Source organism: Lathyrus oleraceus, chromosome 3 (genome assembly GCF_024323335.1).
Source record: "Lathyrus oleraceus cultivar Zhongwan6 chromosome 3, CAAS_Psat_ZW6_1.0, whole genome shotgun sequence".
Lineage (NCBI taxonomy): Eukaryota > Viridiplantae > Streptophyta > Magnoliopsida > Fabales > Fabaceae > Lathyrus > Lathyrus oleraceus.
Genome location: NC_066581.1, coordinates 74919374 through 74943887, shown reverse-complemented (window position 1 = coordinate 74943887; position 24514 = coordinate 74919374). Strand labels below are relative to the sequence as shown.

Below are 24514 nucleotides of genomic sequence, written 5' to 3'. Positions count from 1 at the left end.
TTGTAGCCCACAAAGATAGTGAAGGTGTTAGATTTTGTCAAAAGTTAAGTAGAATTTAACAATTTGATATTTTACTATATTATTTTTTTTATTGGTACCGAGACATATTTTAAAAGGATAGTGTATATATGGATCATAGCAAGTAAAATGTGAGGCGTTACGAATCCTTAATTGTGAGAAAAGGTATCAATTACTCATGTAATTGACCAAACAGGGTTGTGTTTGCTTTTTATTAGGAAAAACTTGTAAAAAAAAATTATATATAATAATCAAACAAGATTTTTATGCATTTGTATCCCTTCATTGTTTTGCTTTACTCCACTTCTGCATTTTATAGTCTTGTAGTTTAAAACATCCAAAAATCTATACATAAACACTGTATGAAAAAGTTAAGGAATCCAGGATTGAATAAAAGAGTTCGTTCTTTAGGAAGAAAAAAAAGGAAATCAACGTTAAAAGCTACTAAAGTGAACATATTAGACTAAACATGTTAGACTAAACATGCAGCGAAATTGAACATAAAAGGAAAAAAGAAATGGATGCAGTGTAGCACATGAAAGCAAATGAACCAAGAAGGAAAAAATAATGTTAGTGATATTGATGTTGTTGTCGATTTCAGAGTTAGGGGAAGCTAGGGAAAAAACCAATCCAACTTCTAGAATTGGCTAAACCACCTATATTTCTGATTTTAGTTCTGATTTTTCGATTTATACTACAATTTGACAAGAGAATTTTTAGGTCAAGCGATCAGACACAAGTTTATTTTCTATTAGGGATGACAATTTGATTCATCCCCAATGGACACCCACAAATTTATCCACAAGGGATAAGGTAAAAACCCGCAAAAAGGATAGGGCGTGAGTTCAGATAATTAACCATAAAAAAAAATGGGTATGGGTGCGGGTATGGGCACCTTGGTACCCAACCCGCCCCATACTCGCACACTATATATTATATGTAATTTTATTTTTATTTATATATTTTAGTTTATATTATTATATAAAAATGTATGTCTATCAATTATAAAACATATATCAATGTTAAGCCATTACATATTTAATATAAGTGTTTGTTTATTTCAACAATAAATTGTTTGAAAAATTTTTAATGTTTTTAAAAACTTAAAATTATATGATATTTTATAATTGATCTCTTTATTTTTAATAGGAATGTGGGTCACGGGTACGAGTATGGGTATTTACATACCCATAGAACACGGGTACGGGTGCTAACTTTGGTACCTAAGCGGGTATGCGCTTGGACACGGGGATTTTTTCAAATTACGGGTATGAGGATGGGTATTATAGTACCTTACTCAAACTCTGTCCATTGTCATCCCTATTCTCGATCAAACTAATTAGTCTTATTATATTTAGGATAATATTAATATTAATAATTAATTATACATCATTTTTATTAATAATTTATAAATAACTTTTTATTATTATTTTCAACACAAACTTTTTATCTATAGACTTCTTAACAATTAAGCAATAATATAAATTGATTCATAATTTTATTTCATTTCAAAACATTCATTAAAATGTCAGTAAAATAATAATTAAAAATTGCCAAGTTCTTTAGTTTAAATAAAATGTAAAAAATTATCTCAACATGAGCACCTTTTTAAAATCTACATAACATAAAATAACATAAAAGCCCATTTTTATAAATAAGAATTTCTTATGGCATCCTATATGTTTCTACCGTACTATATAAATTTTCATAAACATCTTATGTTTATGGAGATACATCTCCGGACACACTCAATTGTAATTTAACGTTAAAATATTTGAGAGATTTATTTCCTGAATATTTTGGAGTATAAGTTGTGCTAGACTCTTTTTCTTCCTCATTTCACACTTTACTTCAAACTCAACTCAACTCAACCTCTTAATATATTTCAACTTCACCAAATCAAATTTCATCAAGCAAGGCTCAAAGGAACTCAAGGAAACATGTATCATCTATAACATCATTCAACTTCATCAAAAGCATAAAATTTCAAGTAAGTTTTTCGAGTTTTCGATAAATTTTGAGTTTTAGTGTAAATGTGTAGAAATCTATGATTAGGGTTAGAAATGTGTAGGAATCGCATGTAACATTGTTTAGACTTAGTGTATAACTTATTTGTTGGCTGAAATTCATGATCATATCGTATTTTTCTCAAGTTGCACGTGGTACATTCGCCACTGACGCGACTTCCGAGTTGCAGATCATTTCGGAGATACATATCCAGAATTGTTTATCATTTCATATACTTTAGAAAATTCCGGAGATGCATCTCTGAAATTGTTCAACGTTTTAGTTTAATGGTACTTCCGGAGATGCATCTATAGAATTTCCTTCAGTATGTTTTTTTCAAAATTTTCTTGCTTGTGTGTGTTGTTTTTGTGCACTAATGATATGCCTTACTTTACCTTACAGGCATAACGGCTGACAAATTCAACAGACTGAAACATGGCAGGGTTGCTCAGCACGCACCCGTTCGGCGGGAACGGAGCCAGCAGCTTCTGGTGACTCCAGGTACATTTAGTCAGATAGAGTCATCGACTTCTGGGACTCGTGCTTCACCTCAGGCCACTCCACCTTCTTCTTCTCGTAGGAGACGGGATTCAGCATCTGACGTGTCACTTCCCCCATCCTCTCGCAGACGTCAGGATTCACTAGTGTCATCTCATATAGATGATGATATTGTTCCAGTCTCACCTCCCACTGATGATGCTACTGATCTAGTTCCACCTCCAGAGGGTGATACTGTTGCGGATGTCGAGACATATGCTTTTGGAGGAGCTCTAGTTGATTTGTCCTTACTTCCTCTCTATCAAAACCATATTGTCAGACATATCTTGGAGATAGAGGTAACATTAGTTGGATTCTTTTTTCTTACCTAAATTTTAATTGCTGACAATGATAATTTCTGACATTGATTATTTTTTACAAATTTCAGGAGCGTGATCCCCAGAAGTTTGTTATCCACTGGAGTAAGATTGTTGCATTGCCTTAGACGAATGAGGATTGGTTTTAGGTGGTTCTGTCCTTATCTGGCCTAAAGGACCTATGCATGACCGATTACACTCTGGTCAATCACGGGATGCTTAATGCATTCTTGGAGAGATGGCACTCTGAGACCTCGTCTTTTCATCTCTAGCATGATGAGATGTCTATCACACTAGACGGTGTCTCGTGTTTGTTACGTCTTTCGATCAGGGGGGAGATTCCTCGACCATGGGAGGATTACCAAAGACGAGGCAATCGAGATTATGGTGGAGTTTCTGGGGGTTGATCTAGAGAATGCGATAGAGGAGGTGGATAGGACCACGGGTGCTCATGCTAGATTTGAGTTCCTAAGGAACATCTATGCGACTGAGATCCAGATAGCAGAGCAGGATGATGGTGATGTTGAGCAGGTGACGGTCCACAAATTGCATGCATTGAAAGCATACTTGTTGTTTTTGGTTGGCACTTTTATTTTTATGGATAAGAGTGCCACTTATACTGACACCGCCTACCTACGGTACTTCATGGATCTCACTCGGATCCATGAGTACAACTGGGGGGCGGCTTGCTTGGTTTACCTGTATTCGAAATTGAGAGAGGGATGTTTGTGGAAGACGAAGCAGGTCACAGGCAGCGCGACACTACTGGTGGAAATAATTGTTGATCTTTGAATTTTTTTTGTCATTTTCATTTCATATTTTGCAACACCATTGTCGATGATTCATGTGTTCCAAACTTTTTTATTTCAGGCTCGGATCCTCCAACACTTCTTGTGCATCGATGGTTGGGTGAGTGTTCCTGAGTAGACTAAGGTTATGCAGCGTGTCTATGCATTTATCCCGCTTAGAGGGAACTAGGCAGTCGATCCTTTCAGAGTCTATCTTGAGCATTTGGTTGTTGAGGACTTGCACTTCAATAACTATATGGATCACCGTCAAATGCGGTCGTTTGACGAGAGAGTGTTATACTCCTGATGGTTGTACTGCGGATCGCGTCTCACTGCTCCTTATCTGCCCAAGCGCGTCATGCAGCAGTTTGGGTACACCGAAACATCCTCGGACACCTTGTTGTCTCTGCTCCTCCTCCTTGACTCGTAGACAGATATAGGATATGTTTGATGATTATGAGAGTCATCTGGTACCAAAGGAAGCATGTGTTACCATAGCCTCGAGCGATTGGAGCTACATCAAGGGGTACATCATATGGTTCTTCAGGGTGTCACATTCGTACATGGTGCATGCTACTCTAGGAGATCTGTCGAGACCAACTCATCATGAAATACTAGAGGAGGAGCAGGTTCAGCTAGATCATACTGATGATGTCTTGCCTAGGTATCGTCGCATAATGAAGATTGTGCGGGAAAGCATTCACAAGGGTATCTTCCATGATGAGTCTGGTGTCAGACAAGTCCTAGATGCCATCATGGCGGAGGCACATAGGGCATTGTTGTACCGGAGACATCGTCGGAGGACAGGGAGAATTGATGCCCGATGAGGTAGAACAGACAGAGGAGGTAGAGGAGAGGTTGTCAGACACGCGCAATAGTAGTCTGTTATTATTTTGTTGTAGTACTATAGTTTGTACTTTATTTCTAACATTGTTACTACATTTTGGATCTCGATTGTACGATATTTTCGACATATATTTGCTATTTTATTTTCGACACACCCAGTATTAGTCTCTTATTATTTTGTACATCTATTTTTTATTTTTGATTGTGCGTTATATTTCATCCGAACACAAATACACAACTTATAATAAAAAAACAATTATTCTGATACCCTTTAGAGATGTACCTCCAGCATACTCACGGAGATGCATCTTCGGAACAATTCAAATCTAAGTGACTTTTGAGTGACATGTTTTGAATTTTTAAAATGGTTCTGGAGACGCATCTCTGAAATATTTCAACATTATTCAGAAATAGATGCGTCGGGAGATGAATCTCTAAAATCTATCGGCATTTAAGTAATTTCGCATGGTGGCTAAGGACTATCTAGGGTGCATTAAGAAATTCTCAAGATAAATGGTATGAGATTTCTTAATGCATCCTATGTATTACCGGCGCATTTCATGGAAATATAATTATACCCCTAGATTCTGTAGATACATCTCTGAACATACCCCAACTCAATATATTTTTGAATCAGGTCCTAAGTCAATGTGAAAAAAGTTACAAAAATGTATCTTTGTGTATAATTATTCTGAATATGCATCAATGGGAAGACACACCCCAACTCAAAAAGTTATGAATAAATCATGTTGTTGATGTGTTGTCTAGATGTCTGTGTATCGTGGAGATTGATCAGGCGTGTATTGATAGAGGACTCTTTCTGAATGGCTCTGAAGTCAATGACGTTGTAGATGTCATGATGGTGGAAGCATGACAGTACAAGAGGCAGCGTAGGAACAGGAGTTTCAAGTTCGAGTCTGTCATACTCAGTAGTTTAAAGTATTTGTACTTTAGATTTATTTTGATTTATTTCGACTTCATTGTGTACTTTGAATTTATTATTCCCTTTGTCCCAAATTATAAGATACTTTGCACCTTTTACGCAAATTAAAAAACATAACGATTGTCGTATGGGAAAGACAAATTATGCATGACTTTATAATATTAAAAAAAAAAGTCATTAATGTTGCATTTGAATTATAAAGTGCCTTACTTATAGTTTAGAACAAATAATTTCTGTAAAATGACTTATAATTTAGGACCGAGAGAATATATATATATATATATATATATATATATATATATATATATATATATATATATATATATATATATATATATATATATATATTATCATTTTCTGCATGTAAATTATATGGTCTAATTCATCATAATATATTTCATCAATTTCATATCACTAAACAAATTTAAAATTTATTGTTGAATCTAATTAGATAGATGCATCTCTGTATACTATAAAAAAAGGATGTTTCAAATAGGGATGAATCTCTAAAATAATCTGGAAGACAATTTTGAATTTTCATAGGATAGCGAGGTTAGTATTTCCCTAAATTGTAAGTGACAATATAAACTACCCTAAATGAAGTTAGTGTAAGTTGATTAAAACTGACAATCTAAACCTTTTTTTTACGGACTCAGAATGTTACTCTCTTAATCTATTTATTTGTATGGATTTAATTGAAATACATTGACGGTATAAAAAGATTTTACACCATCAATTAATCCTGGGATATTAAAATAAATTTAACTTTTATTTTAAAAATCTATAAAGTAATTCAAACGGATGATGATGATGAATCGACAGTGTAAATCTTTTTACACGTAAAATAAAATAGTGAAAAATAAGTTTGTCTCACTCCACAGCAGTCAACATACAATCCTTACAAAAACATTAAGGGCTGTAAACAAACATATGAGATCCTACAGCTTCATACATATAATATAACAAAACAAGAAACAAAATTACAAGATAAAAAAATTTGTGACAGATACAGATTCTTTCGCACTCCCTTAATAACTTAAATATAACAAACTGGAAATAAAATAACATTTTTTGTCAAAAATAAATTAATAAAAATTTTAACCTGTGAATAATACACAGAAAGCTATCCTCCCTCGTTCTATTATTTCTATAACTGGATCCGAATCAAAACTCACTGTCTCACCAATTTTTTCTCCCTAATCCTTCGACTTTTTCCTGGCTTTGCTAGAATTGCCTTTGGTTCTCTTCAGCTTGTTCTCAACGAACCCTTGTCCTGATTTATCATGAGGATTCACTTCTTCGAATTCTATAGGTTTTATAATAACACCGGACTTCTTCACCACCTGCATATACAATAATATATTAACAAAAATACAAGTACATATCATACTGTTACAAGAACCCTCTAAAACCCGACTTGTATTATCCAATTAATGGCTTCACTACTCCTTCAAGAAGAAGGACGGTACAAATATTATTATTCTTTATTACAGCATGACGATAATAAACACGCACAATAAAAGGAGACAATTTGCCAAGGAACCGTTCTGAAAAACTTACTGCAGGCCGATTAAGAAGTCCAATAGTAGTTGCTGGGTTAAATTCAGGTCCAATGGGCATACGCATACTCTGATTATAGACCTCTTTGGAAGTGAACGGATAGGGCAACGTTTTTGCATGGAGTTTCTCAGCCTGTCATCCAAAAAAATAAAATCAAAACTTGCACATTTACTAGAAGAGAAGAAAAATAACCTGTACACAAGACGATGGTGGTTGGGAAGATGATTCAAGCCACTAAATTATATAATTATGCAGTTTCAATTCCTCTTCCCCGACCAAATGGTGTGGACCAACACCTAACCTCTCCCCACTGCAATCTTGGATTCAGGTTTTCACATATTATAACCCTATTTGAAATCGGGTTTGGAATAGATGCGTCTAAAAATCCCTAAATGTTGGAACGATAATACTACCTACCACCATACACAACATTTATACACACGCGTGCACCTACATTAACTTAAAGGTATTCTAAACAACATTGTCATGTGCCAACATTAGCATCATGTATATACTTTTAAAATACATGATAAAGAGAACCATTTGACTATATTACTATTTTAAAATTTGTACTTAGTTTGGCAAAAGATAATCGGTTCAATCACCAAAAACCATATATTTGAAATAATAATGGTGTAAGATGTTGAAGTCTTAAGCCGACATAAATAGACCGCTCTTCAAAACAATGTGATATAAGTTGAACCTTCTCTAAAACAATATACAATATTAGTTTGTTTTTTTTGAAAAGGCCAAAATATATAATATTAGTTTAATATTAACAATACCACAAACCTTAGTAATGTGAATAGAATTTGCAAACCCCTATATAAAAAAGCATTAATCACGAATAAATGATTTAATTACTTACTATTGCATGCAAGAATGCTAAAGTCTATAATTAGGAAGCACGTGAAAGGCACTAAACCTTGTATTTAATGCCACTAACCTTCTTGCTTAATTTCTCGGAGATTATCACATTTTTTAGCTGAGCATCCTTTCTCCTCTTGATAGCTTCTTCCTTTTTTCTCCGGGCATCTTCCTGTTTTTTTATCACCCAGGATGGTAAACCTTTCTTTTCTTGTACATAAGACCATTGGCCCCAGCCAGGAAGCATTAGAGGCTTTTCTGGCTCAGGATTTTCTTCATTGAGGACCTCCTGTTTATCCTTTTCAAAAGCATCTTCTACATCATCCCCAGCAAAAGCTTGTCGAATGAGCTCCTCTTGAGATGGAAGCTCATAAGATAGTTTAGATGCAGAAGTCAAAATTCCATCCACCATTTGTCCTTCATTATCCGTATCGCTATCCTCTGCCAATTGATCGTTTTCAGTGTTCTAGGACATAAAACAAGCATAGTCAGGCTACACCAACAATGCTATCTATATTCTTGACAAATACAAAGATTTTACCAACAACGCAGTCTATATTCTTGACAAATACAAAGACTTCATACCTTTACATTGGGCCTAACAGGTTCTTTCAACTTTGGAGACTTCTTGATGTTTGTGCCTATCTCATTTCTGTTTTTTGCCTGCTCATTATCAGTACATCAGTCCAACAAATCGCCACATATATATATGGAAGATATGAAGAAGAAAAATCTTTGATAAAAGAAAGAGATCACAGATCTAAAAGACAAACCATTATATAATACCTTATTCCATTTATCTGAGGCATATATCGAAACTTCATATGTGGTTTTTGGCCCAGGATTTTTTACAATCTCGTCAAAGTTCTGTGATCAAGATTCAAGAAATGCATAATATGTGTTATACTCAACAAGCAAAACAGGGCTGAAAAAGTCCAAGAAAATAGAAATTCCATCACCTTGAAAACAGATTCTTTGCGAGTATCAAAACCTTCTTGATTAAAGATTAAATCATCAATGATATCCTTCTGCGGAAGATCACTTCCCTGAGTCTCAATGTCGCCACTTTTATTGACATCCAAGTCATCATCACTATCACTGTTATCATAAAATTGATCTGATTTCACTTTATTACCAGCATCAACTATCTGGGCTTTTTTAGCCATTCCAAATACTCTTCTGCCACTGGTAGATGCTACTTTTGGATCTTCTGAGCCATCAGAATCCTCCAGCTTCTTTATGGAATCTTCATATTCTTGTACAGTAAGGTTGACTTCTTCAATAGTTTCTTCTTTTCTTTTCTCCAATCCACGCCTCTGTACCAGAATAAGTTATACGGAGACCATAAACTCATTGCAGAAAACCCCTAAAGGATAAATCTCAAACTCCAAACTGGATACCAAAAAAATATTGAAGAACCAAAATATGCAAAAGATATATTGTCTTCCTCATAGTTGGAGATCCCCTTTCCGGCCTCGATATAACAAATCATTTAAAAAATATATATAATAGTTCATAGAAAAGATGCAAGTGTTTAACCTATAGTCTTTGTGGGCATTAGAAACAGATACATGCCATCAGAGGTTGGGTAACCTATACTTATTATATCAGGAAAATAAAAATAACAGAGGAAGAATAAATCATTACCATAAAAGGTAAAGATAGCAATCCCGACTTGGGAATTTCATCATCTTCCTCCAACACTTCTAGTGTCTTTTGTTTAGCTTTTTGCAAAATCTTGTTAGCCTTATCTGAATCAGAATCAGCAGCATCCTCGTCATCATCTTCATTACTGGAATCATCACTGCTGCTACTGCTACTGTCCATAGTCTTCATTTTTCTAGTCAGTTCTTCGTGTCTTTGAAAATGTTCAGTCACGGCAGCACGAGTTCCTTCATCCTGCTTATCTAAACCACGTTGCATATTACGTTGAAGCCACTGACTTTTATGTTTGTGTCTCAAAGTCATGCGTTCCTAAAACAAGTTGGAAAGTGAGAAAAGAATTAATAAGAAAATTTTCTTCTTTTATTCAACAAGACAATATATGCAGATGTATACCTCAGCCCTCTGGCGTTCTTGTTTCATGGCATATTCCTTAGCAGCTTCAGGATCCATTTGAGGTTGAGAAGACTCTGCCTTCAATCTATCTTTCTTTAACAAACGATGATATGTCTTGGACTTTATCTTTTTAACATGTTTTGCCTTCAGTTCATTACGAAAAAGAAGGCTCCGCATTTTAGCATTCCGGTTTTGTCTATCCTTCTCATCTTCAATAGAAACCTATCAAGCATCATAATCAACAAAAACCGGAAATTCAGTCATAATAATGAAGCTTTGTAAAAAGAAACTTAAATAATGCAGTTAGAGCAATTACTTTTTGGCATAAATAATTGAGTATGGAATTTTCCTAAAGGTCTTCTTTGCGAGTTGGTTTTCGGAGGGTTTTGGAAGAAAGGGTTTCGGAGGGCTACGTCTATGTTTTGATGTATATTTGAAATTTAATTAAAAAAAACATGATACATTAGCATATAAAATCATTTTTAAATCAAATAAATACCAAAATATATATGTGGTCCTCCCCTACCAAACCCTTGAAAAAACAACTACCGATCCTAAGAGTATGTTTGGATTGGTGGTATGTGATGGAGTGGAGTGGTAAATATTCACATTACATTGTTTGTATTAGCAAATAATTATTGAAGTGGAATGAAACATAATGGAATCCATTTTATTCTACTCCATCCGATCCTTCAACTTTCATTCCACCCAATTTGGGGTGGATGCAATGGAATGAACTAACTTGTTCTATTCCGCTAAATCATAAAAAAATAAAAAATACTCAAACAATAGAATGGAATCTCTGATCAATTCCGCTTTGTGCCACTCCATTTCATTAAATTCTATTCTGATCTGCTCCGTTCATCAATCCAAATAGAACCTAAGAGAATTTTATTCTATTATTCTACTCATAAATGATAGTTGTATTAATGAGGGAAACCTAATAATAGGCCATTTTAAACACAATGTCCTCTGTAAAATGCAATTGCGGTTGTAAAAAAACCCGCCCCTGCAATTCCCCATGGCTGATATTCGGCAACACCAATGAATGTGAATATATCTTTCCACATGGTTGGATATAAGGAAGAACAATAAAAAAAATGCTGAGAGGTTGGATTGAAAAGACAGGAGATTTCAATTCAATAATTTGTAAAGACATTTGTGAAACCCAAAAAAAAAATCATTTTAAAATCTATATCATCTTATCTTATCCTCGATAATGTCAGTCAAGTTTATTCCAATCAAAAGGGAAGATCAACAATCTTATTCAAAGCTAATCTATCGTAAAATAGTATATCCAACAACCATTAACTTAACAACCAAATACAAGTTTGAGTTTGAAAATTTAGAAAGCTCCATAAAACATAAATGCTAAACGCAGAGTAGTTCAACTTTATAAATGAAAATTCAAGACATTATGATTAATGGATTATACATCAAGCATAGACTTGGAAAGCATGGGAGCTAAAAAAGAGACAATCAAATCTCACATTCAATGATCCGCTAAAGTCATTAATGTAAAAATCGAATACCAACTATAACTAATATAAACATTCATACCTTGTTTAATTCAAGAATCCGAAAACCATCATTTTTATGAGCTTCCAAAATTTTGTCATTCTGAACTAGTGCAGCCATTTTCCTCTCAAGTTCAGTTCTGGGTTCAAACTCAGAAGCTATTGCTCCTATAGTTGAAAACCCTAGATCTGTTTTTTCATCAAAAAATATAGTAGGAGCCTCTCTATTTCTCTTAATAATGGGCTGCCACTTTGTGACTTCTTTCTTTGATATTTCATATGCTACCTTCCTATCTACCTGTGCTTGTTCCGCCTTTGGAAGTGGTGCATAAACAGTTCTAGCATGCTTCTCGATAATTTGATTTCTCTTCCGAAGTTTTGCATATTCATTTGCTAATTCAGGCTTTTCACGAAGAGGCTCAAGGAGATCGTTAATACTAATGCGTCCATCACCATCCACAACATCACGACTGCGATCATCATTATCTTCAGACTCTGGATATAGCTCAGGAATACCAGTATCCTTGATCATAGTCTTCCCTACATTTCAATATAAATCAAACTTGTGTCACTATTGAAACCAACCAATGACATGAAAAAGTTTAACACCCTTGTTCTTACCAGTAATTCCTTGTAACATCCTAGCATGTCTCGCGCCATCTTCGTCTCCGGAATCATCATCATCTTCATCATCAGATTGCACATTTTCATCCTATAAATACAAATGGACAGAACCATAACAAATAAACCAGTTGAGCTGAAACATGAATTTATCATTCAAGCAATCAATCACTAAAGCATGAAAATGAAATACCGAATACATTTGAATACTGGCATTAAAATTATAAGATTAAAAACAAATATAGGTAATTTTATTGAAGACAAACAAATTAGGGTTCATCAAACCTCGAAATCAGAAGAAAGGTCATTATCTTTGACGGAGACAGGGTCGTAACGCTTGTTCTTCCTTGATTCTTCTTCAGGTAATTCTTCTTCGTATTCGTATACGTCATTATCAACTTCATCGATATCAACAGTGGTAGGGTTTAAACTTTCGATTTGTTTTTTCAAAGATGAAGGCAAATGGGGACCGGTTCTTTTCCGGCGAACGTCGGAAGTCTTCTTCGACTTCTTAGAAACGGTGTTGCGGCTGCTGCGTTTGGCGTCGCCCCTCTCCTTCCGCTTCTTGTCTGCCATGTTTGATGAAGCTGAAGCAACAACAGCACTCAACTCACGGAGGCGGACTTGAGCCGCTAGGGTTTAACAAGGCAGAAGAGAAATTAAATTTATTTATTTTTTGGCGTCTAACTCATATTAAAAAAAAGAGTTAATTAATCATTTTGATTTTAAATATGTAAAAAAAAAGGTTAATTTATAAAAATACTTAATCTAATTTATATACTCTTTCCATTTTAAAATAACAGAGGTTTAAAATTTTTGTAGATTAAAAAATATAATAATATTGTAATAAAATGTTACATTTTAGAATAAATTAAGTATTTTTTAAAATATTTATGACTTTTTATGATGTTATTTTTATAAATTTTTAAAATTCAATTTTTTAAATGTTAAATTATATATAGAATTGATAACTGGAAAATACATCGTATATTTGCTTTGATTTACACTCAAAAATCATACTACTTTCTCTGCATTTATTTTCCACAGCAATTTTGTTTTTATTTTATTTTTCTTCAACAACTTTGTTTTCTTTTACCGCAATTTAGTTACCGTTCCGTTCGGAGTTTTTGTTTTTCGTTTTCCGTTTCCATTTTTCATTTAGCCAAAGTAGTAGTTTCCTACACTGGGGAACTAGTGCAATTTATTTAATTTAGTTTTCCCTTTTCCTTTCCATTTTTCATTTAGCCAAAGTAGTAGTTTCCTACACTGGAGAACTAGTGCAATTTATTTAATTTAGTTTAAGCAATTATTTTGAAGAAGCAGAATCCTACCGACCTGTGGAGGATTGCTCAAGTACTTCAAGATTCGACATATTCTATTAATCCAATCTCCAGGTTTTTATTCAATTACTATTGTTATTGCTTTATTATTATTATAATCATGTTTGCTTTGTTGTTGATCTGTTTATGTTCGTCTATTTTTGCGTTATTTAACATGTCCGGCTAAACTACCGGTATCGGTATGTAAACAACTTAATTAGACGGGATTTAATAATAATCGGTGTAAAACTTCTTTTCTCAAACAATCTTTTTGACTATGGTTTTTAATTTAAATTTAATTAACTTGGTCACAAGAGTGAGAAGTTATTTAATACGATTTGGCCACGAGAGTGGGAAATTAACTAAGGTGAGAACCGACAATCGCGAGAGCGTGAGGGTCGAACTGGATAGTAAAAAATAGGTATTGATTTTAAAAACAGCGAGAGCACTTTAAAAGCAATTAGAACTTATTTATTTTCAAAAAGTATTTTTAACTTCAAATGGGACAGCGAGAGCGTACATTCTGACTTACAAGTATAGTCCGAGTCAACAATCACGAGAGTGTGAGATAAAGCCTTTTAAATGAGTATTTTCTACTAAAAGATATTTGGTAATTAAAATATACACTGGTGACTTATCGAATCCCTGACGATTAATGTGTTGCATACTGATATCCCCCTATTAATATTTTCTTAAAACTTAACTTCCCTTAGATTTAATTTTTGTTCAACCAAACCTCTAAAAATCATTTCCTTAGTTAAACATAGTAACGTCAATAACATTAGTTTGACCATCGGTCCCTATGGGTTCAATATCTTTTAAAACTAAAACGACTAGACTGTGCACTTGCAGTCAAGTACCCGATAGACTATATTCTATATACAGTCACAAGACGTATCAAGTTTTTGGCGCCGTTGTCGGGGACCTGATTTAGTCAAATAGTGTGATTCTTTCGTTGCATAGTATAGACTAAGGTAAAAAACTAATCTCCTTTCCCTTATTTCCCCCGATTGTATGTTAAGTACTCGCTCACAAAGCGACAACTTAGCACCATCAATCGCAGAATTAGAGCGTTTCTTATATTTAAGACGCAGAATACTAGAGTACCAACGAAGGTACAATATTCCCGATATCTTCTTTCCTACTGCTGAACCAGTTGAAAAACCAACAATGGCTACAGTGGAACCACATAATCGTCCTCTTAAGTTCTACGTTACCCCGTCCCAACAAGAACCTCACAGTAGCATTGTTGCCCCTGCTATCAATCGAAATAATTTCGAGTTAAAACCCTCATTATTATCAGTCGTCCAACAACATCAATTTGCTGGAAATCCTACGGACGTCCCTAATGAACATTTGACCAAGTTTGTGTAGTACACAGACACTGTGAAGGTGAATGGTGTATCTCAAGATGCGATAAGACTACGCCTCTTTCCTTTCTCTTTAAGAGACAGATCTTGGGCTTGGTTGCAATCCTTGTCATCCAACTCAGTTACAACATGGGAAGAACTGAAGAACGTTTTCTTATCCCGATATTTTCCGCCAAGCAAAACTACTATGCTGAGAGCTCAAATCAACGAATTTCGACAAAAAGATGTAGAATCTCTCTACGATGCGTGGGAGAGATACAAAGACATGATGAGGATATGTCCACATCACGGTCTCGAAGACTGGGTGATCATTCACACATTTTACAATGGGCTTCTATATAACACAAGACTGACAATAGACGTTGCCGCGGGTGGTGCACTTATGGACAAGCCATACAATGAAGCCTATCAACTCATTAAAAACATGGCCCAAACCATTGCCAATGGGGAGGTGAAAGAACGCCGGTAGAAAAGTCCCAAACAAAAGGTGGAATGTACGAAATCAATAGCCTTGACCACGTCCATGCAAAGGTAGATGCCCTTGTTCAAAAGTTAGACAACTTGACCATACCACCCGCAGCCAGCGTGGCTGTCGTGACTCCAAACTGTGAGTTATGTGAAACTCCTAGACACACTACACCAGAATGTTAGATATTGGCAGGAGTCCCCACTAATCAAGTAAATTACGCACAAGGAAATCCTTATTCGAATACCTACAACCCAGGTTGGAAAAACCATCCTAACTTTTCGTATAAGAACAACAACGCCTTGTATGCACCTGGCCAAGCACCCGCTGTTCCGCCTGGATATCAAAAGCCAGCTAATAATGCTCATAACATGCCTAGGAAGTCCAACCTTGAACTAATGATGGAAAGCTTCATAACTACCCAAGCTCAAACAAACAAAGACTTCTTGAACCAAAACATACATACTAGTGAGCAACTTAAACAATTAGCGAGCAAAGTAGACGCCTTAGCCACCCACAACAAAATGTTTGAAACACAGATTTCACAAGTGGCACATTTCCTAGACAGCCGCAACCTAATGCAAAAGGACATGCAAATGTCGTTATATTGAGGAGTGGAAAAGAACTAGACGGACCCGTAGATCCAAGACTCCAAAATCCTGTCATGTACCAAAAACCAAACAAAACAACAACTGAGAAGGTAAGTGAACCGAAGGAGAAGGAAGATAATACCTAAGAGGCTGAAGAGAAAGAAAAACCTTATGTGCCTCCACCGCCTTATAAACCACCCATTTTGTATCCTCAAAGACTCGCAAATTCTAAAACTGCAGGGCAATTTAGGAAATTTGTTGAACTTCTGAAGCAATTGAATATTACAATTCCCTTTACAGAAGCCATCACACAAATGCCCTCATATGCCAAATTTCTTAAAGAGATCTTATCCAATAAGAAAAAGATCGAGGATAATGAAACAGTTACACTTACTGTTGAGTGCCGCGCAATAATCCAAAACAGCATGCCTCCCAAACTAAAAGACCCAGGTAGTTTCTCCATACCCTATGTCATTGGAAAGTTCGTCATAGATAAAGCTCTATGCGACTTAGGAGCCAACATTAGTGTAATGCCCTTAACCATCTGTAAAAGGCTCAACATGGGAGAACTAAGACCAACCAAGATGTTTGTTCAACTAGCTGGCCGCTCAATCAAATATCTTGTCGGTATACCAGAGAATGTCCCAGTACGTGTAGGACAATTCTACATTCTTACAGACTTCATAATCATGGACATCAAATAAGATGCCAGTACACCTATTATATTAGGAAGGTCATTCTTAGCTACTGTCGGAGCCATAATAGACGTGAAAAGAGGTAAGCTAACATTCGAAGTTGGAGAAGAAAATGTTGAATTCATCTTGACACAATTCTTACAAGCGCCAGCTATAGACGATACCTGTTATCTACTTGATGTCATAGACGAGTGCGTAAGAGAGATGGAGATGCAAGAAACCACATATTCTGATATAATGAAAATCCAAATCCATCCAATCTTTGAAGATGATAATTGGCGTGAACCATACCAAAATGACAGTCTAAGTGAATGCTTAGCACTTACACCCAACCACATGCCATGCCCGAAGAAACTAGACTTAGAATTAAAAACACTACCAAAGAACCTAGGATACGAATTCCTAGACATTGAACTCAAAAGACCAGTAATAGTCAAAGCTGACTTAGGACAGATGGAAACTGAAAAGTTACTAGATGTCTTAAGAAAATATCCAACTGCATTAGGCTACAGCATCGCTGACCTAAAAGGAATAAGTCCTTTTATATGTATGCATTGCATTATGCTAGAGGAAGATTGTAAAACCTCTAAAGAACACCAGAGGAGGATCAACCCAATCTTAAGTATTGTAGTCAAGGATGAAGTAAAGAAGTTATTAGATGCAGGAATCATATACCCGATCTCCGATCATCAATGGGTTAACCCCGTTCATGTAGTACCCAAGAAAGGGGATGTTACAGTTGTTAAGAACGAGAATGGTGAATCTATAGCATAAAGAGTTGTGACCGGAAGTAGAATGTGCATCGATTATAGAAAACTAAACAAAGCCACTCGAAAGGATCATTTTCCTCTGCCTTTCATTGATCAAATGCTTGAACGATTGGCTAAGCATTCCCACTTCTGCTATCTATACGGTTATTCAGGATTCTTTCAAATTCCTATCCATCCTTACGACCAAGAGAAAACAAGCTTCACATGCCCTTATGGTACATTCGCTTATCGACGAATGCCATTTGGACTATGCAACGCTCCCGCAACATTCCAAAGATGCATGATGTCAATCTTCGTTGACTTTATAGATGATATTATGGAAGTCTTTATGGACGATTTTTCTGTTTGTGGGCAGAGCTTTGAAGGATGTCTATCAAACCTTGAAATGGTACTTGAAAGATGCGTAAAGGTGAATCTCGTCTTGAATTGGGAGAAATGTCATTTCATGGTCCAACAAGGAATCGTGTTAGGACACGTAGTATCTGATAAAGGAATTGATGTAGACAAAGCTAAGATCAAAATTATAGAGAATCTTCAACCTCCGAAAACCGTACGAGAAATACGAAGCTTTTTAGGACACGCCGGTTTCTACCGACGCTTTATCAAGGATTTCTCGAAAATTACCAAACCACTTACTGGTTTATAAATGAAAGACGTTGACTTTATCTTTGATGAGAAATGTCTAACAACATTTGAACAATTAAAAACATCTTTAATCACCGTACTTATCATGCAACTACCTTACTAGAGATTACCATTTGAAATCATGTGTGATGCGAGTGACTATGCCGTAGGCGCAGTGCTAGGACAAAGAAAGGATAAAAAAAACTTCATGATATCTACTATGCAAGTAGAACCTTAGATCCTGCAGAATTGAACTACGCCACCACTGAAAAGGAACTGTTATCCATTGTGTTCGCTTTAGACAAATTCCGTTCCTACCTAGTGGGAGCGAAAATCATCATCTATACTAATCACGCTGCTATTAGATATTTGCTAAGTAAGAAGGATGCCAGACCAAGACTCTTAAGATGGATCCTACTCTTACAAGAATTTGACTTAGAGATAAAAGATAAGAAGGGTACTGAAAACGTAGTAGCAGACCACTTATCACGAATCGAAGGGAATAAGCCTGAACAAATTCCAATCAATGATGATTTCCCTTACGAACGACTTATAGCCCAAATGGAAAGCAACATGTCTGAACTAACCTTAAATGACACCGAAATAGAAGAATCCGTGGAAGAAATTCATGCGAATGCAACTCTGCCATGGTATGCTGATTTTGTTAACTACTTAGCTATTGGAGTACTTCCACCGGACCTATCATACCAACAAAAGAAGAAATTCTTTCATGATCTAAAACAATACTACTGGGATGAACCTCTGTTTTTCAAAAGAGGTACCAACGGTATTTTTTGTCGATGTGCTCCTGAGGATCAAATAGACGACATAATCTCTCATTGCCATTCCGCTCCCTATGGTGGGCACGCAAGCACTTCAAAAACTTGTGCTAAGATCTTACAATCAGGCCTCTTTTGGCCTACTCGATGGAAAGATGTCCATAATGCGGTTATAAATTGCGACTGGTGCCAACACACTAGTAGCGTTTCAAGACGCGATGAAATGCCACAAACAGACATCTTATAAGTGGAAGTGTTTGATGTGTGGGGGATTGACTTCATGGGACCATTCCCGTCTTCTTTTGGTAATAAGTACATACTCGTAGCTGTCGATTACGTTTCAAAATGGATTGAGGTTGTAGCTTCTCCGACAAATGACACACGAGTAGTGATTAAGTTGTTCAAGAACATAATCTTTCCTAAATTTGGTGTGCCAAAACTAGTCGTTAGTGACAGTGGCTCCCATTTTATATCAAATATCTTTGGAAAACTTCTTCTGAAGTATGGAGTCTGACACCGTGTAGCAACACCTTATCACCCACAAACCAGTGGGCAAGTCAAAGTTTTGAATAGAGAGATCAAACAAATTCTAGAAAGACTATCGGAATATCTAGAAAAGAATGGTCATCTAAACTAAATGAAGCTCTGTGGGCCTATAGGACATCCTACAAGACCCCAATAGGGACCACACCCTTTAAATTAGTCTATGGTAAATCATGTCATCTCCCTGTGGAATTAGAACACAAAGCTTACTGGGCAATTAAGACCCTAAATCTAAATTATACTTCCGCAGGCGAGAAGCGAATTTTAGACATTCACGAATTGGAAGAACTTCGACTAGACGCCTATGAGAATGCCAAGATATACAAAGAACGAACCAAAAAATGGCACGATAAATGTATATCTAGGAAAGAGTTTAATGTCGGCGACATAGTGCTACTATTTAATTCGAGACTTAAGCTTTTTCTGGGAAAACTTAAATCTAGGTGGTCAGGCCCTTTCGAAATTACAAAAGTCTTTAAAAGCGGTGCGATAGAAATCAAAGGTAGAAATAGTGAATCGTTTATGGTAAACGGGCAGCGATTAAAACATTATCATAATATTGACAATAGAGACTATTCAAATAGTCTAAGACTTATAGAGCTGCCTGCTCAACCCCAAAACTAGTATATCACAACGTTACTGTAGAACTTACGACATTAAACAAAGTGCTTAGTGGGAGACAACCCGCCTTCTTTTTAATTTGTTATCTTTGTTTTTAAACGTTTCCCTTTTTGGACTATTACTTGTATTTTGCTCCCTTTCCTTGATTATATGCAGTAATGTACTTGTTGCTTCCCGTTACTAACTTAGAAATATTGGATACTGATTAACAGACGAATTTATAACTAGTTAGTAACTAACTTTCATCATGCAACCAGTAGATACAGTTTTCAGAGGCAGAGCTCAGAGAAGGCGCTATGATTATTTAGCTCAGAAGGATATGGCTTTATCCATATATTATGATGGACCTACCATGGATAGGTTAGGTATCCGAAATATCATCTTGTTTATGTTTAACCAGCTAGGATGGGAGAATGCTGCTATTAAGAGAAGGTTTGTCACATACCATGAGATTACCCTAGAATTCCTTAGCTCCCTAGTTTACAACCCCGAGCATGGTTACGGACTCAACAAAGGGTTGATTTCCTTTAGGCTGTTTAGTATGGACTTTACTTATAACCGTAGAGACCTTGCTGACTTCCTAGGATTTCCTAGTGGCCCATTTGTTTTCACTACCCGCTAGGAGGAATTAATCGATGACATCGACCTAGATTACTTTTGGGATAGTTTAACTGGAGACTACCACCCTGACCCACACGATATGCACTCCTAAATGATACACAACCCTGTTATCCGCTACTTCCACAAAATACTAGCCCACACCCTATTTGGAAAAGAAACGAACAACACCTTAGTGTCACAAGATGAGCTTTTCATCTTACTATGTGTCGACCAAGGTCGACATGTCAATGTTGTGACATTTATGATGGAAAGATTTGTTCACCTTGCAAAGAACAATCGCACCTCAATCATAATAGGCGGCCTAGTAACCATGATAGCTGATGCCATTGGGCTTAAACGCCCACTTTACGAGCATATACCTTTTGGATACATCTGACCCATGTATATTGAATTTTGCTTCGACCGAAGAATCATAGGAAACCTTGGGTTGGATACTTTTGACTACCTAATTAATAATGAAGTTGTCCAACTATTTACCTTACCAAACCATGAGAGAACAAGTGTTCATAACCGAAATAACTGGCTATATGATTTAGATGAACACCGTATTGCTCCACCATCACCTCCTGAGACACCGCCTATATATGAGTATTTAGATTACCCTATCTCTGTTGATGAATCTGACCCTGAAACCCCTCCAAACTACTATAACCTAGATGAACCAGAACTTCCATCCTATGCCGAAAATCTGACCATAATCCTTACCCGTTTGGATGGTTTCCACACTGACATTACTAATGTGAAAGATGAAATAAAGAGTATGCGCCTTGATGTCTTAGGCTTAATGGATGTCGTCGTCGAACAGTTTGATCACTTGAACCAGGCTGTAGCTGCTTTGGGACAGAACCGTGGCTATTTACATTGACCGCTGAATTCTCTTACTCACATTAAAGCAATGAGGACACTATTATGTTTTAGTGTGGGGAGGGAGCACTTTTATTGCTATTATTTCTTTTAATATTACATTTAACTTTAGTCTTTTAATTTAATTTAAATAACATTGTTATTTCTTTTTGCTTCTATAATAAATTTAATTTACCTCCATCAGTTTATTTTTTATTGTTGTTAATTCCATATTGCTTTTATTTTTTACTGTTGTTGTACTGTGTTTCTACTATCGTTACTACTGTGTTACTGTTGTGAAATTTTTTATATTTTCTGGCCTTTTTCCAAAAATTGTGACTGTTGCATGTGACGACCGTCACATGCAGTGTCACGCCCGTCACAGAGGCGTGACGCCTGTCACACATTAAGTACATGACCGTTACACACGACCATTGCATATGACCGTTACGCAAGACCGTTACGTGTGACGACCGTAACAACGCTGTGACGATCGTCACTGATCCAGAAGGTGCGCCTATAAAAACAGGAGCACTTCTCTTTTTCTTCCTCATCTAATCCTTCTATTTTCCTAACCATCCCACTCACACCATTTTTTTTCTCCATTAACCCTTCCACCACATCCTATTTTAAGCGAGAAACGAGTGAGTGCCTTATAACTCACGAAACCCATCTCTTCCACCAAAACCTATATTTTCAAATTTGCGCACTAAATGACCCGTCAAGAGAGAGAGCTGCTCCCGACCTTTCAAATATCGTATTTAGAGAGGGAGAAGCTGGCGAGCGACAAAGAGACAACTACCTCAGGTTTTATCAACATTCAGTCCAAGCTACGAAGTACGTCGATAAAGATTGTCTGACGGAGTTGGGGCTTTCAGAGGGTGTGGAATGGATGCTGAACAACTCTAGTTTGACGCAGCTTTGCACCAACCCGCAACCAACTTATGAGGCGCTGACCCTGGAATTCCTAAGTTCATTCTCCTATATTACCCCTCCTGGTGCAACTTAGTTTCTCACTGGAGCCGCCACATTTAGAATGTTCGGTACCGAGTATTCCCTAAACCAAACTCAAATAGAAAGAATACTTGGTTTCCATCATGGAGAGGGAGTTCACTGCTGTATCCTAGACGGATGGTCGGAAATAGCATTTGGAGTGTGGCACAACCTCACCAACGTGAACCTCACAAGCTGGGATGCGCTCAACGCAACGTACATGCACAACCTGGCTATAAGATATTTCCACCGAGTCTTAAGGCACATGGTTTTCGGAAGAGTCAACAATCACAAGGTAAACTCTAAGGAGCTCTTCTTTCTTCACTGCGTGTTCACTCCGGTGGCGTTCAATGTCACCCCATTCCTATTGGCCAACATACAGGTTGCTTGCATGAGAGGCAACACAACATTCTGTTTTGGAGGAATCATCACCTCCATAACATTATGCCTGAATCTGGGGGATAGGCTCGCCAACTTACCTGTCTTGCCGGCCGAGTTCCTCAACATTGACTATTGTCGTTCCTCGCACCTCATCAAGGTCAGAGACGACGGAAAGTACCACCCTGTGGTTCGGAACAAGATAGTTCGATGCATCATTATGCCCAACAGGAATCGTACGGATCCGCAGAATATGGAGAATTGGATTTTTAATCTGTATGCCCCTGAGCCCAATGAAGGAGATCCTAATAATGGAGCGGATGAAGTTGAAGAGGAACTTGACCGACAAATGCCACAACCACCTCTTGAGTATGCTGCAGAGACATCTTCCCGAGGCCAGCGAAGATGATGCAAACAATCCAGCAGATACAGAGGGATCAACATGAATATGCGAACTGGCATGACAAGGGGATGGCGAAACTTTCTGAAGAGATGAATGCCCTGATACATCGCGTTGATGCCATCCAGGAGTACACTTAGCATGTGGGGTTGGATCCTACCCAGCGTGGTAGAAGTGAGCATGCACGAGCAAGAGTTAGAGCACGCAGAGCCCAACATCGTGACTAGGAGTAGTGATCTTCATGTTTCTTCCCTTTTCACGCTTTATATTGTCGCATTGAGGATAATGCTTTGTTTAATTGTGGGAGGGAATCCTTGTCTTTCCTTTATTTGTTTCTATTTTTAGCCATAACAAAATTTTTGTTTTTCGTATCTAATCGTTCATTTATTTCTATCTAATTTGCCATAACAAAACTTTTTGTTTTTAAGTTAAATGCATACCCTATGAGTATATAGGTTGTCTTATAGAGGTTCTGTTAGGAAACTGAGAAAAATCTAACAAGATTGATACCGTCCTGACACCTTAGATCTCTCACTTTTGCGAGATCAGTTTGAATACCCATTATACCGATACCTTAAGTCTCCGTTCTATATTAACCCCTAGTAGTTTATACTAGCAGTCAACACCGTCTTAAACACAAACCATGTGAAGAACCGATGAATATAAGTGATTGATGCCTACGAATTAAGAAGATCCTTCATACTTTTGCTATCGAGAAACTGAAAAATGCACCATACAAACGGTTGCAAGATGTACAAAAGGAAGGAACAAAAAGACACGTTGCTGGTTGGTTCAGAGGTACCTGGTACTGGACTTGGTAGGGCGAACTAAGGTTCGATCCCCCACAACCTTCAAATGGGATATATAAAGGGTTACCACACTAGTGTACCAGACCCCGTGCTAAAAAGGATCAAAGCCACTAACCGGCTACTTCACTAAGTGCGTGTAAAGGCAAAGGGCTTAATGTGATTGCGCTAGAATGAAACCGGGTGAAATAGGAACGAGAAGCATTAGGTTGAGCTATAATAGCATCATTCGAACTGAATTGTACAAAGGAGAGATCTATGTTAATGCTTTTTGCTTATGTCGTCACTGTATCTTTAGTGTTTTACTTGAGTATCTGTCATCTTAACGAAGTACCTAACAACCACGTACGAATGGGAAATGTGTTATGTATTCGCGCTTAACCAGTGTTTTCAAATTTTATACTGATTATTTGCTTGAGGACAAGCAAAGATTCAAGTTTAGGGGAGTTTGGTAACGTGAAAATACATCGGATATTTGCCTTGATTTACACTCAAAAACCGTACCACTTTCATTTATATTCCGATTATTCCGCAAGTGTTCGAGTTATTTTTGCAGATATTTCAATTCCCATGTTTAAATAAGCAAAGTATAGAAAAGGAAGAAAAAGAAGAAGAAA

The 24514-nt window shown here is 36.7% G+C and overlaps 1 protein-coding gene and 1 non-coding gene across 2 annotated transcripts; both read right to left on the bottom strand.

The window, feature by feature from the left end:
* Positions 1-6306: 6306 nt before the first annotated feature.
* On the bottom strand, positions 6307-12755 carry LOC127132665 (uncharacterized protein C57A7.06). Its single transcript, XM_051061624.1, has 11 exons — positions 12365-12755; positions 12080-12170; positions 11502-11998; positions 9942-10163; positions 9531-9857; positions 8843-9199; positions 8670-8750; positions 8469-8546; positions 7963-8349; positions 7017-7148; positions 6307-6799 (listed from the first exon to the last, which is right to left on the bottom strand). The coding sequence occupies exons 1-11, from the start codon at positions 12653-12655 to the stop codon at positions 6653-6655; spliced, it is 2610 nt and encodes an 869-aa protein (XP_050917581.1). The 5' UTR covers positions 12656-12755; the 3' UTR covers positions 6307-6652.
* Positions 12756-14955: 2200 nt separating this feature from the next.
* On the bottom strand, positions 14956-15062 carry LOC127133457 (small nucleolar RNA R71). Its single transcript, XR_007807429.1, has one exon. It is a non-coding gene; the product is annotated as a small nucleolar RNA R71 (small nucleolar RNA).
* Between the last annotated feature and the right edge of the window lie 9452 nt (positions 15063-24514).